The sequence below is a fragment of the Microtus oregoni genome, unplaced genomic scaffold (genome assembly GCF_018167655.1).
Source record: "Microtus oregoni isolate MIOR12 unplaced genomic scaffold, Mior012 000006F_ref0000085, whole genome shotgun sequence".
Classification (NCBI taxonomy): Eukaryota; Metazoa; Chordata; class Mammalia; order Rodentia; family Cricetidae; genus Microtus; species Microtus oregoni.
In genome coordinates this window covers 13,200,171-13,215,405 of record NW_024543065.1, presented here as the reverse complement: position 1 = coordinate 13,215,405, position 15,235 = coordinate 13,200,171, and the positions used below count along the sequence as shown (strand labels likewise).

The following is a 15,235-nucleotide window of genomic DNA, read 5'->3' as shown; positions in this document are numbered from 1 at the left end:
CCTTCTGTCTCATGACACAGCCTCAATATGTGCATCTGAAAAAGAGAGGGCAGAGCAATGCTTTGTCGCAGAACTCTACTACCTTGCCCGGTTTTGTTGTTGTTGTTGTTTGTTTGATTGTTTGTTTTGCCAAAGCTTAGTGTTATAAAGTAAGCATTAGTTATACTGTAATCCCAGCAGTTGGGAGGCAGAGGCAGGCAGATCTCTGAGTTCAAAGCCATTCTGCTCTATAGGATGAGTTCCAGGACAGCCAGGGTTACAGAAAGAAACCTTGTCTCAAAAATAAAAAAAAAAAAACTGAAGGTTCATAACTTAAACAAGAATTAGGTAGAGATGGAATTATCTGTGTTCTTTGGTGTCAGGAACCAGCCAAGCTAGAAATACTTCGAGAGTGAATTGATTTAACCGTTGCGGTCTGTAATCAGGTAGAGACATTTTCTCCACATATCTGGGAGTGCATGGCAGCTATGGGCTAGGATCTCAGCCAGATAATGGGATAAACATGTGGGTATTCATCAATTTCTCTGTGTGTATTGGCTTGGGCTTCCTCACAATATGGTGGCTTGTATAAAGAGAGAGCCTGTCAAAGGAAAAAAGAGAAAAGAAATGACCCTGAATGAGCTAGTTCTAAAATAACAGAGCATCCTTGCTGTAAGATTCAAACCTGCCCCAACATCTCTATTCATGTTTGGAAGGAAATGACAGAAATCAAAACCACAGGTTGGGAAGAGGTCCAAAAAACAATCAGGTTTGGCTTGATGTGTTTTTTTAAACCACGAAGTCTTAAGCCAACTCAATATCATTCTATGTTATTCTGAATGTGGGTACCCTGCTAACAGGCAAATGGTTTTCTGAGCATGTGTATGTACCACATGTCCAGACAAGTCACAACAAGATGCACTCTGCTGAGTCACAGGACCAATGAACACAGCTGACCCCCTTTCCCATAGCACCTGACTGCTGTCCCCTCCCTCCTGGCAAAATGAAAGCAGGTCTCTCCCTCTCTCCTAAGCTGGTGAGTCTGACCTTCACTCATAGCCTTTCCAGAGCAACGGAACCGTGCTGACTCAAGGCATGTTTTCACTAAGCACCCTTCACCGGAAACACTGCAGATCATACTAGCGTTTGCGTCTCCTTGTCGTGTATGGCTGGGTGTTTGAAAAGGTTATTTCATGATGCTCTTATCCAGATTAAACTGCATCTGGTCCCACTTAAAAAAAAAAAAACATGTGAAATAGGCAATGCTCTTGCTACATTTTGGAAAATACTGTATCTTATTGGGTCTTTCACTTGATATGCAATGTATTTGGGTGATTGTTAGACTTTGTTCCACATCTAACTTCTTATTGTTTAGATTATAAACCATGCGATAGGATGGCAAGCATAACCATCAATTTACATGATAGTCAACCACAGTACTCTGCACTTAATCATCAGAATACATAATATTAATATTAGTGATGCAACTGTGGACAGATACATGGAATTGATTAACACTGTTTTTATGTACATTTGTAGTTTGTTACCCCAAACTCCTCAACATTAACCAAAAATCATAGTTCATGGGCTGGAGAGATGGTTCAGAGGTTAAGAGCACTGATTGCTCTTCCTGAGGTCCTGAGTTCAATTCCCAGCAACCACATGGTGGCTCACAACCATCTATAGTGAGATCTGGTACTCTCTTCGGGTCTACAAACATACAGACAGAACACTGTATACGTAATAAATAAATAAAATCTTTTTTTAATAAAAAGATCATATTTTAATGTCCAAGAGAAGTTTTATTAGTCCAAGTATGTCTTCGTTACTTGAGAAATATGTGAAATCTCTTCTGAAAAGTATAGAGACTATTGTAAAACAATAATTGAATCTCATATTTGAAGAAAAAAATCACTACCTTTAAGAAACTACTTTTTGCTCTTTCATTATTAATTAGCTTTAGTTTTCTTGATTATTTTAATTCATAAGGACTTTGAACATTCATTTCCGTATCTTCTGAAAAGTGAACTAACAAATGCAATTGTCCCTTTTCAGTTGACTTCATAGGTGGCTTTGATTCTTATGGCTATCAAGGGCCTCAGAAGACATCTCACTTACAACTACAACCAATGTACATGTAAGTACTCGACTTGGAAAGTATCTCTCTGGGGTATGAAAAGATAGTCAAGTAAGTGTACCATGGCACAAAAAAAATGCATGTAGCTTTCCCTTGGTTGTATATTTCCATTTTCTACTAATAATATTGTTTTTACTAGAATGATTCTAAAACATTTTCTTCGTGTTTAAAAAAATGACATTGAAAGGCCTTTAAAGTTTTCTTTAGTCTTGTGTAAGTATCATCTACATGGCTCGAAAGCCTCCATTATATATTAATTCTTTAAATTACCTGAAATGTGTGTATTTTGAAAATATTCTAACAGTATAGGCAGTTATATGTAACTATATAAAACTTAGTCTCTGGCTTCCCCGATACAGTCCCAAATGATGCTAGTTGTGTTCATATCCTTGTTATCAGCCCTCCATATTAGTTTTGAGTGTTTGTTTAAATGATAAATGCTAGTTCACCCTAGTGATGGACACATATTCCAAAATTTCAAACTCTGAGCCATACCTTATCAATGTGAAAGTCAAAATGAACCTGGAACATGAGAACTGAAACTGATCAAACCCTTAACTGTAGCACTCAAGAGCACAGACCAACAATCAGAGCCTGATTTTTATATCTGTGTTTAGGCAAATTCCCTTGGATAACAACTGATAGCAAATTCTATATCTCAGCATCAAGTGATATGCTGAATTGCAAGAGAAGATCAAAATAGAAAGTAAGCTTCCAATTCATTTTAAAATGTGACTTCTCTTTGAAGATATGTGTTTGTTGTCCTTGTCCTCCACCATTTCCCTTTTAATGCCTTCAGCATGTAGGATAATGAATGGAGTTTGGGGGTACGTCTACTCCAAACAGATTGGTCTTTAGACACTTCTCATAAGTTTCTCTTCTAAAAGAGAATGGTGTATGCATTGTGCCTGCCTTTTTCTATGTGTCCCTTGTAGTCTTCTGCAAGTGTTTGAACAACGCCACTCATAAAAAACAATTGTACCTATCCAGAAGTCAAGTAATATCACATCCCATTCAAATCATTACCTCTACAAACAGTAGATCACACATCCTTCTTTTACATCCAAAACTGCTGCCTATTTCAAGTATCCATGATCAACCACTGAGTTTTCCAGTTTCATAATTTCAGAACTTTTGCCCCATCCTATACATGACTGCTAAATTAATATTCCTAAAGTCCTCATTGATGCCTTCACTTTCCTTTCAAAAAGCTCTCAGTGGTTTCCTGAGCTCCTGAACACATCTTGCAAGAGTATGCTGATCTGGGCACAATGTTTTATTGAAACATTTTCTTAATAACTTTTGTGTTACCGCTATAAGCAAGTGGATGGTAAATGGTGCTAGGAACACATAATACTGAGATAGCAACTACTGAAGCTTTTAATTTGTTAGGAGCATAAATGCTGTGGGAGCTTCCCGGAGCCACTGTCTTCCAACAAAACTGAAACATTTGTGTTCTCCAAGGATAACATGTGTTTTTCCACTCTCCACATTTTTTCTTGAACAAGTATATTGTCATCCAGCATATTGTTTCCAATCAAGCATTTCTAATTCTAACGTTAATCTTTAAACAAGAATTTTAAAAAGGTTATCTTTGCAAAGAATTAAATTCCCTAAGAGCATAACTTTCCCTAATTTTCTTAAATAGAAAGCTTTACCTTCCAAATAAACATAATCAGATATCATTCTCCCCCATCAGTGCCTGAGAATGGCACAATTATATGACAGCTTTTAAGTCTCATTACTAATGAATTTCTAAACATTTAATAGGACGCATGTCCAGGATATTAGGAATACTTGAGGTGCATGAAAAATTACTAGTCAAAATTCTGCCTTCGCCTCTCCTATAAAGCATCTCTTAGAAAGTATCAGATCATAAAATTCTGTAATTTTATCCTATAAACCAAAAGGCAGAATCAAGCGACAGGAAAACAGAATTCCCCCAGCTTGTTAGTGGCACACATGTACTTTTTCTGACCCTTGTTTGATGTCTCTTCAATTCCTTAAATGGATGGTGAGTCCAGCCTGGCATTGCCTTCCCTGGTTTTATTTCACTGGTTCACACAGCCAAAATGGCTGTCATGTTCCCACACAAGTGCACTGCCCCCTTTCCCCATCTCCCTTATCGCCTTTTGATTTCACACTCTATAGTTTGGATGCAGAGCTTTATAGCTATGCAACCCTCAAAAATCTGTCTTTTGAAAGTCACTGCCTAGTGGGGTCCCGTGAAAAATCAAGCTTGATTCACTTGTAAACCTCATCCCCACTGAGAGGCAGAGCCCTGAGCACCAACTCTGTCTTTGCCTGTCAGCTGGCCATAAATATGTCTTGTAAACTAAGAGGAATTTAACATCATGGGCCAGCTCAAGCGTCCTAACCATATTATGTTGCCAATATTGAAATAACAGCTGTTCTTTTGAAAGAAAGCAAATGCTAAAAAGCAATGTGCAGTTCTAGCTATGGGATTTCTATTACATCCACCAAATCTGTGGCCCGCTCCTGGACAAAGCCATGAAGTCACTGACAGCAGGAACTCACAGCCACAGACAATGGAAAATAAACTGTCCTCTTAAATGATAGTTCCTTTGGGTGTGTGTTCTTCTTAGTTTGTAATTCTTCAGATATACAACCATATCTCTTTCAGCCTACAGTTTTTCACATATATACAAAATAAATTGATAATCATCAGAAATTTCCATATCATCTCATTAATTTTCTAATAAAGTAATTTTTTTTATCCCAACTGACTTATATGCCATGGCACCTATGAACATGATGGTGTCCCCTTCCTACTACAAATCTCCTGTAATGTACTAGACAGCATGCAAAAACACTGTGTCATTTTGGCAGCCGATGGCAGAACATACTCATTTCTTGTGTTCCTGGAATGATCATATGTGACCTCTATTGGTGACACTGGAGGAATAAAAGGGAGAAAAAAAATGTTTAAGTCCCAATCTGAGCTTCTACTTCCTTATGTCCCCTATCTTTTCTTTTCTGTTTGCTGTTGTGTTTGGAGAAGTAAACTTTTTACTTCCACTCGGAAGTAAAAAGCAGCTAGCATTCTCTCTTGATTAAAATCTTCTTTTCTCTCTCTTAGGTCAAAATAACACAGATGACTTCTGTCTGTCAGCCCATGGATTTCTCAATTGACTTGTGCAGTGGCCTCCTGCCTTTTATGAAGAGCAAGAAGCAAATGAATTTAAATACACACACACGTTATTACCAGACCAAACGGGAAGTTTCTACATAGACATATGTGTGAAAACACACACACATACACTCACCACTATCATGATCATGCACACATCAACTCCACTGGACCTCTGACTGAAGCTGATAAATATGCAGGCTACGCCTATCCTGGATTTCCTTAAAGCAGGCTCCCTTCTCCCAGGCCTTTGAAGGTGGGAAAGGAGACGCGTTGGTGCCCCCTGTAGGCTGTTTCTTACTCCTCTGCGGCACAGCCTGTTGACTCTGGGAGGTGCCAAGTTAACCCAGGCACACTCGTTTGGAACCCTTTTCTGCACTCCATACCATACACGTTGGTAGCACCACAGCTACTTAGGCAACATAATTGCAAAAAAATAAAAATAAAAAATAAAAAAAAAAAACAGACAGACAGAACATGCTGTGATGACCTTGTACCAAATGTGAAATGGCAGGATGTTTGCCCTAAAGGCTATACCGTACTTACTTGCCTTAACCCACCTGAGTTGTGTGCCCAAGACTCACAGTCCCCCAGTCACTTCCTTTAGGCTCACACACTGCTATTAATTCCGAACAATTTGACTCTGTCTCGCGTCAAGGAAGAAGATGAAAACTCTCAGCAGCCCCAATGTGTCTGTGTAAGGAAATGATGCTTTACCACTGAGCCTCTTCGGTGGCCACAAAGAGACAAGTACCAACGGCAACAGCAGCTGTCATCTTCAGGTCTCTGAAACATGGTCTTCTGACGTAGTCGGGGTGAAACAAAGTAAAATGTGTGAATCTACTAAACTCGTTAATCTACAGAAAGCAGAGATGGCTTGACTGCTTGGTTGTATCTCTTGCACGCTAGGTGCTTCCCTGAGTATCGACAAATGGCTTTTCCTAACACAGGAAACAGCTGTGGATTTCTATGACAGAGGCCAACTGACAATGTATTAGCTATGTTTACTCTTTTATATCTAACTCAAATCCAAGACCCGATGTAGGTGAACTTTCTTTTCTATCTTCGGCGTACAAGATTATTTTTGGGGCGGGTGGGGGGGAGCAATAGCTAACTTAGTGAAATCTTTGAGATCTCTTTGTGGTATTTGGGGGATCTGTTGTGTGTTAGAGTGTATTTCAATCCTCCTGTATTATTGTGGCAGAAAAAAAAAAAACCTGTGCTGTTGACGTAGTTGGCAATGAAATGCCTTTGGAGACAATAGTAGGTCAATGTGTTTATGGCATATTCTGAACTCCTAGAAAATTTAGTTCTATATTTTCAAGCACCGTTTGGTTCTCATTAGTGGGAAACATAATTAGCTCAAGCTTATCAGTAACACAGATGAGTCATGTTTTCTTGGGTCCACTTGAGACACGAAAACTGAGTTTTCTTTACCACATCATCTTGACGTGCAGTGAAATTCAGACCGAGAAGTTAAACATTGTCATAGAGTAACTTTTTTTTCTTTTGGCACTTACAATTTTGCTTACGGGGTTAACCCTTTTTGCAGCTTAGCTCATTCAGATCTCCATAAGACAGGTCAGTTGCTGTCTTTGCAAAGATGTTTTGTGAAACATGACCACATACCCATTTAAAAGCGATGAAGGAACCGAAAGTAAATATCGGAACATACATCACTACGTGCGCAAAAAGATTTCACCCCTAACACTTGAGTTTTCCCAGTGCCTTGTGTATGGTGGCCCATACCTACAGGCATAAAGTGAACAGTTGCAAACACATTGGTGAAACCTCATATGGTGTTTTTATAGTAAGATGCATGTTTAATGTTTGAAGAAAACTATTCACCAATGTACTGTCCCTTTTATTCCGAAAATACTAATTCTATACATGCTAGACGTTATTCTAATGTCACTACTGAAGTGAGATTTCACCGTCTTGCTACTGCGATGGGAGTCCACCTTGTAGCGTGTGTGTAGGGAGGAAATAAAATAAGCCGTCACGTTTCTTTTTAAGTTGCAGCCAACTCACCACCAAGTCACTATCTATCATCACCACCAAATATTTCAGAAACAGTTGTTGACTGCTAAAGAGTAGTCAGAGGGCGGGCCTTTTTAGGAGCAGCAAGCACAGTCATGTGGTTGATTCTATCTGGGAAACATCAAAGTTGTACAGCTGTATCCTCCTCAAAATCTGGTGAAGAATGCTATTTTTCTAGGCTGAGCTTTTGTTATAAACCTAATATTCTGAAAGCAAGAGTTAATAATCCTGATCTGTCTTTTTTTTTCCTCTCCTGCATTTGTTAATTCTGAATGTATTTTTAACAGAGTGATTTTTTTGACTTACTAGTGTAATTTGCATTTTAAAAATAAATGGAAAAACAATGAAGTTTCTGAGCCATCCCTGAAAGTTCCTGTTACCTCTCGCGATGGGTTTGGTTATGTCACTAACAGGGAAAACCTTGTCGACTTGCTTGATGATGCTACCAATATTGTTTGCGGTTCAGTAAGTGGTCAGCCATGAGAGAGAACTGCCAGACTCCAACAACGATATAACTCAGCTATGGGTAGCACCCACTTCCATTCTTCCAACATTGGACTCCCACTTCAGACTGCCTGCTGCAGGCTTACTGTCCCCTAAAGAGCATTTTTCTCTTTGCTTTGTGATTTTACATCTAAAGGACACTAGATTAAAATCATTTCGTTTGGGTCCAAATGAATGGCTCAGTAGTTAAGAGGACCCGATGGTGACCCCCATCACTCACTGGCAGCTCACAACCATTGGAACTACAATTCCAGGAGATTCATTGCACCTCATCTGCCCTTCACATGCACCAGACACAAAATTGGTATACAGACAGGCATACAGACAGACAAAACACCCACACCCATATAATGAAATAATGTTTTTTTTAAATCACTTGATTAATGTACAGGTAGGGATTTTCCATTTTATAAAAATATTTGTATGCGTGCATGTGCCTGTGTGGAAGGGGTATGTGTGCACATGTATGGACACGTGCGTGGCAGTCAAATTTCAATGTAAGGTATCAGCTCTCAGGAACTATCCATTTTGTTTAATGAGACAGAGTCTCTCACTTGGACCTGGGGCTCACCAATTAGATTAGACTAGGCTAGCTGGCTGGCCAGTGAGTTCCAGAAATCCATCAGTCTCTGTTTCACCCACATTGAGATAACAAACAAGCTGGAATCCAGCTCAGTTCCCGAGCTTATGAAGCAACACTTTACCAAGTGAGCTATCTCCCTCGCTCCTCTTTTATTTTAAATGAAATAATTTAAAAACTACTGATTGCCCCCTTGATAACATAAGCTGTTGTTGATGATGTTAGAATATGGTTGTCTACTTCAGCAGAAGACAACTGTGTAGAAACAGCTTGAGGTTGTGGGGACAAAAGGAAAAGACTTGCCCCTGGTAATTCATTATTCTTAACTGCAGCATGGAAGGGCAGATGGTAGCTGGCCCAGGCTGATATGGCCTCAGGCTGCTGTTGACTTATGCTCCTCCCACTGTACACCGACAGATATCAACTACCACAAACTGAAATTCCAACACTGCTAGAGGAAACTGCAGAAGTTGTGCTGTGTACCAAGAAGCAAAAGCCAGACTTTCCGTGCTTGATTCCTAGGCCACATAGTGAGAGCCTTGAACATGATCAAGTAGCTTTTTAGCTCTGGTTCCAGATGAGAACAGAATGTCCAGGTGGTGTTCACTGAAGCTTGTGAGAATACCTTTCAGGATGGTTCTTCATTAACTGCGAAGTCAAAGGTTCATAGCATCTCCACTGCATCAAAAGCAATGACATGAACAGGCCAACCATATATAGACACATACATAGTCTCCAAGGAAAATATTCTTCTGAAAGTTTTGCTTAAATAAGTCATAAAATTTTAAAACAACAAACACAACTCAGGCTACATGTGGTAAGTATTTAAAATGTGACAATAGATACAGTGAAGAATGCATCCAATATCCCACTCATGTAGTAAATGCGGCATATTAATTTGGAAATACAATCTTTTTAAAATAATTTCCATTTAGAATTAATCGCTGAAAACCAGGTCCATTCATTATAGAGACCAAAAGAGTTCCAAGTAGTTAAATAACATCCATAACACTGGGATATACTAACTTTGGAAGTGTAAACGATTCCCCGTTCCACAGAAAATCATGCTGTGCCCTCTGGTCATCATACAAACCCCAGCCTCTATCAGCTGACCCGGGATGGTGTAAATTCAAATGATTTAAGGTAAGGGAGCACCTACAACAGTGTCAAAACATAAAATGCTTCTGAACTATTGTTTATTGGGCTTGAAGTATTTTGATATTAAAATATTTTTCATTCTATTACAGTTCTTTCAAAAGCCAATAACCTATACCCAGAGGTAAACATGGGTATATGATATGTCCTTCTGTATTACCCTACCAATTGTATTCAGTTTTATGGTCAAGTTTCCTAGGTTTTATTTAGCATACATTTATGAATAAGTAAATTAGAGAGATTAAGTTTACTTAAGCATTCTCATCTTGAGCAGGACATAAATTCATCAAGGAAATATTTCCTCAAATTTTTGTTTTTGTAAATTTCAGAACTCAAGACTTATACTCTGAAAAATTGGTGTTAAGATCCCAATGCTGTAAAAAGAAATTTCCGTTATTTTCATCCCATTTAAATCTTTGTTGAAGATCTGTGGATGATTCTCTTCGCATTTTATTATATATGCCTTTTGCTTACTTCCAAGGAAGAAAAGAAAAGGCTCTATGATCGCTATGTGATGTCCAGTTTAAAACAAGTCAGTATACTGAAACACGTTTTTTTATGGCTATGAAGCAATACTAGCTCAAACATTTGTGATTTTATGCCATTTAGTTCAGAGAGAAATTGAACAAGTTGATATGTGCTTGCATTATATTTATCACTGAAATCTAAAACCTTGTGAGTTTTGACAAAAAGTAAAAGCAATAAAATGGAGGAAAGTTTTTCCTAAAACAAGAAAAAACAGGAATATTTTATATTCTATAGAATTATAATAATGTAATTTTTAAATCATTGAAGATTAGAATTAATGTGCTCAAGGTTTTAATGGGCAATAAAAGGTGGTATTTATGTGATAAATTTATATGATAAATTTACTTGATAAATTCAGAGAAGCCACATGCTGACTTTCTTACTCAGTCTAAATCATTATCAAAATTAATCTAAATCAGTTCCATAATGAAGTTTCCTTAATAATACGGCACCTTAATATTAAAATAAGTATTTTGTGGACTGTTCATTCTGTCCTCGTGTGAATTTAAATTGTAGCAGCAATGGAATAAAACAGCTTCCAAAAAAGATTACAAATTGATGCTGTCACTTCAAGCGTGATGGATTGATTCAATTAATCAGTCAGTCTTTCCTAAGAGGCCTTCAGGGAGTTGCTGAGCAGAGGCAAACCCTGTTTATTCCCTTCCAGGTACCTGTCATTTTTCTTCATTATTCTTCTAGTTTTACTCATTATATCTTTGGGGAATATGCTGATCTCCATGTACAAAGGTTTTGCACACAGATGTCCAGACATAAATCTTCCAAGCTTCAAACTGGAGGCCACCAAAACACCTGGGACTCTTGTCATTGTTCTGTCAGTATGGCCAAGATGCTCACAAGATGAAGTCAAACAAATAAATGGACAAAGAAAAAAAATGGTTCATCAATGAAAAAGGAACCAATTGAGGGAAGGTTGTGAAACATTCAAAAAGATACATACAATGCCCATGTGCTCCACATATTTGGGACTGGCCCCTCCATCAGAGGTCAACCTCCTCAATCCCAAAAGCAGATAGATAGTGATAAAAAAAAAAAGTTGGAAATCTGGGACTTACGTGCGACATTCACAATAATACCAAAAAAAAACAAAAACAAAACAAAACCCATATTCCGTGATTATGTTGCTTTGGCTAATAACACACAAATATTCTTCAATATAAAATATTTCTTCTTTTAATGGGTCAAACCATTTGTCTTTTAAAATTGCAAAATATGGTGCTCTGGGCACAGCTCAGCTGCTTAAAATGCTTGCCTAGAATGCATGAGGCTCTGGGTTTCATTCCTAACATCACATGTAACTGGAAATGTGTTGAGTAACACGGGTTAAAGAGCCCTAGGCTACGCCAAGATAAATCAATTATATATGCTTTATTATAAGGGACAAACTCACAAGACAAAAACAGTAAGTCCAACCTCAATTGTAAAGCACAGAAGCCACACAGAGAGAAAAAGAGCAAACCCTGGGCCTTCAGATGTTTTTCTCCGGGTACCCAAAAGGTCACGCCCTAATCTGACCCTACCTCTTAAAGATTATTGGCTGACAGAGATTCCCCACCAGATACATTTTAAGCAGCTACAATCATAGCATTCAGGAGGCAAAAGAAGATGGATTTGAAATTTAAAGTAACCCATAAATATACAGTAAGTCTGAAGCTAGCCTGGGCTACATGGGACCCTGTCTCAAAAAAAATTTTTTTTAAATGTGAAGAGTCCACCACTCACAAATTTGCTGGAATGCTTAGTATTATTAATACTAATAATACTAAAGATAACAGAAGTTGTCAAGGATGGATAGAAAAAACTCACATACCTTCTAGTGGGAATCTAAACTAGTTAGACATTATGGAAAAATGTTAGTAAAAATGGAAAAATCTAATTTCTGGGTATATAAACAATGAAAATGACATAAATATGTGAAGAGATCTCTGTAGTTTATACATTGTCACATCAGTCACAATATGGAAGCAACCTACATGCTCATCATTTGATAAATGCACAAAAAAAATTGGGCACATATAGCAATGGAATAATATTCAGTCTAAAGAGATGAAAATTTTGTCCTTTGCAACAAAGTGAATAAATCTTGAAGATATTATTATTAGGCCAAACAAACAAAGAAAAGAAAGATATAATCTTACTCATATGACTAGAAAAAATAAATGAACTGTTAGCCAAAGGAAAGAAAGGTGGGAAGAATATGGGAGGAATTGGATAGAGGGAAAATATCTTCATACTTTGTGTGAAAAACCTGCAATAAAATTGTAGTTATGGGGATAAGTTTGGTAAATAAATTATACAGATAGTAAGAATAATTAAAACATGGATCTATATGAGTATCCAAGTATTATAGGATATACTGAATACATGGAACTATAAAGGTATCCAAGCATTGTAAGTTATGACAACATGAAACTTTAATAGTATACAAGTGTTATATACTTGGATAGGGCTGAGAGATTAGATGTTAAACATGCTCACTACATACAAAAATAATAAGTGTGTTAGGAAATGAACATATGAAGTGGCTTGAACTAGCCATTGTACAATGCACACAATATATTATATACAGCATCATTCGGTATACAATAAATATATGCAAACTCTAGCAATTAAGTATTAACTTGGAACTGGAGATGTGGCCCAGTGGATGAAGTGCTCTTCATGTAAGCAAGAAGGTAAAAGTTCAGATCCCCTGCAGTCACATAAAAGTGGTCCATTTGTCATCCCACTGCTAGTTTGACTGAGATAAGGAAATCTGGCTAGCTAGACAGGAGTATGTACACACACACACACACACACACACACACACACACACACACACAATAATATTACTTAACTTGCAGAACATCCAAAGAGAGGAACCTCATTGCTTGATCTTGTGAGGAGGTATGGTTATAGAGCTTACAGTGCACAATTCAAAGTAAAGATGTGAGATTCCTTCAAAGCTTAGGAAACAGGTCTAGAGCAGTGGTTCTCATCCTTCCTAATGCTGCAATGCTTTTAATACAGTTCCTCATGTTGTGGTGAGCCCCAATGGAAAATTACTTATTCATAACTGTAATTTTGCTGCTGTTATGAATCATTATATAAATATCTTGTACACAACTGAGGGGGCCCTGACCCACCCGTTGAGAACCACTGGTCTAGCCTATAGGCTAAGCAGTTAAGAACAGATGTTACTCTTACAAGGGAACCACGTTCAATACACAACACCTGCGCAGCAGCTCACAATTATCTGCAACTTCAGTCCTAGAGGATCTGACCTCCCTAGGCACTGGTGACATGCACATATTGTACATACAAACATACACACAGTCAAAATACTCATAGACATAATATTTTATAAAATAAATAAATCCAAAAACTCTTTTTTTCAAAGATTAAGCAAGAACCTACCCTAAAGGGCATTAAGACATAAAATACATTCTTTTGACAACATTATATACCCATATTATTTATGAAATAGAATAAATAAATGATCAATACTTGACACATTTAATCTCATGAAATAAAAAGGCTTCTATACAGCAGAGGAAACTGTCAATCTAACGAAGAGGCAGAACACATAACTGTATATAATCTTTACTAGCTACATATCGGACAGAACAAATAGAGGGTTCATGTCTAGAATATACAAACACTAACAATAACAGAATTCTAAACATGACAAAAGTAAACAACCCAGTTGAAAAATGGGCTATGGAAACAAAGGGAAAAGTCTATTACCAGGAAATGCAAATGGATAGTAAGCACTTCTCTAAATGTTCATCACCCTTACTCTTCAGGGAGATGCAGATTAAAATTAAGATTTCATTTCACCCTAGTTAGAATGGGCAACATCAAATGTTTGGTCAAAAGTGAGACCCCAGCCCCCTGACACCCCTGTATCTAAGGACTCTGGGAGGTTTGGGTTGGAAGTGTCACCCCAGCCCCTGGCATTCATCTTTGGAAATGCCAATGAAGTAGGAGTGGAGCAGGAAGCTCCATTTCAAGCCCTCTCTTCTGGGAGTCGCTTTGGTCTGGAGTCCACCTCCAAGAAAGCCCACCAAGCAGTAACCCCTCCCCAGGGAGGGTCAGGACCACTCCCACAGGCTATTTAAGCTACCATCCAAAAAAGGAACACTAGGTCTCCGGGTTTTGTGTGGTCTCCCCTTCCCACCATGCTTTCCCTGCCCACCCGAAAGCGCTGTATTAAACTTGGCCATTTTTTATTCAGTCTGATTTGGTTTGATTGGAATTATATGCATCAGTGGAGAGGCTAGTCTTAAGAATTATTCCTAACATCAAGAATACAAATACAAGCAAATGCTGGCATAGATGTTAGGGGAAGGACACTGTCATACAGTGTTAGTGAGAGTATAAACTAGTGTAACAACCATTTTGAAAATCAGTTTGGAGGTTTCACTGCCATATGACCCTGAGCACATATTCAAAGGACTTTATAACCTCCCACAGAGTGACCTGCCAGACCATGTTCCCTGCTGTTCTAGTCATAATAGCTAGAAATCGGAATCAACGTAGATGTCCATCAACTGATGAAGAGATCAGAATGTGTAGGATATATACATAATGGACTATTACTTAGCTGTGAAATAAGCAATGAAATGTGGAGATTAGTAGATGGCAATGTTCCTTCTGTTTCTACTTTGTGGATTAATTTAAGGAGTATTGATATTAGTTCTTTGAAAATCTTGTAGAACTCTGAGCTGAAACCATCTGGTCCTGGGCTTTATATGGTTGGGAGACTTTTGATGACTGATTCTATTTCTTCAGTGGTTATAGGTCTATTTAACTTTCTTATCTGGTCTTGATTTAATTTTGGCAAGAGGTATTTATCCAGAAAGTTATCCATTTCCTTTAACTTTTCCAATTTTGGGGAATACAGATTTTCAAAATATGACTTGATGATTCTCTAGATTTTCTCAGTGTCTGTTGTTATGTCCCCCTTTTCATTTCTGATTTTGTTAATTTGGATATTCTCTCTATGCCTTTTGGCTAGTTTGGGTAAAGGTTTGTCTATTTTGTTGATTTTCTCTAAGAACCAACTCTTTGTCTCATTGATTGATTTTATTTTTCTTTGTGTGTTTGTTTCTATTTTGTTGATTTCAGCACTCTATTTGATTATTTCCTGCTGTCTAGTTCT

The 15,235-nt window shown here is 37.8% G+C and overlaps 1 protein-coding gene across 3 annotated transcripts in view; it reads left to right on the top strand.

Annotated features, from left to right (window-relative positions):
* Nucleotides 1-7,643, top strand: part of Nkain2 (sodium/potassium transporting ATPase interacting 2) — a 1,049,567-nt gene extending 1,041,924 nt beyond the window's left edge. For 2 of the 3 annotated variants that reach the window (XR_005974533.1, XR_005974534.1), the window contains 3 exons: nucleotides 2,035-2,116; nucleotides 2,734-2,822; nucleotides 5,217-7,643. Coding sequence is in view for 1 of the 3 variants with exons in the window: in XM_041654044.1 (XP_041509978.1) it covers nucleotides 2,035-2,116; nucleotides 5,217-5,226 (92 nt within the window). In the remaining 2 variants the exon portion in view is untranslated. The remainder of the gene's footprint in view (nucleotides 1-2,034; nucleotides 2,117-2,733; nucleotides 2,823-5,216) is intronic. The other variant, XM_041654044.1, reaches the window with a different exon arrangement.
* The last annotated feature ends 7,592 nt before the right edge of the window (nucleotides 7,644-15,235 follow it).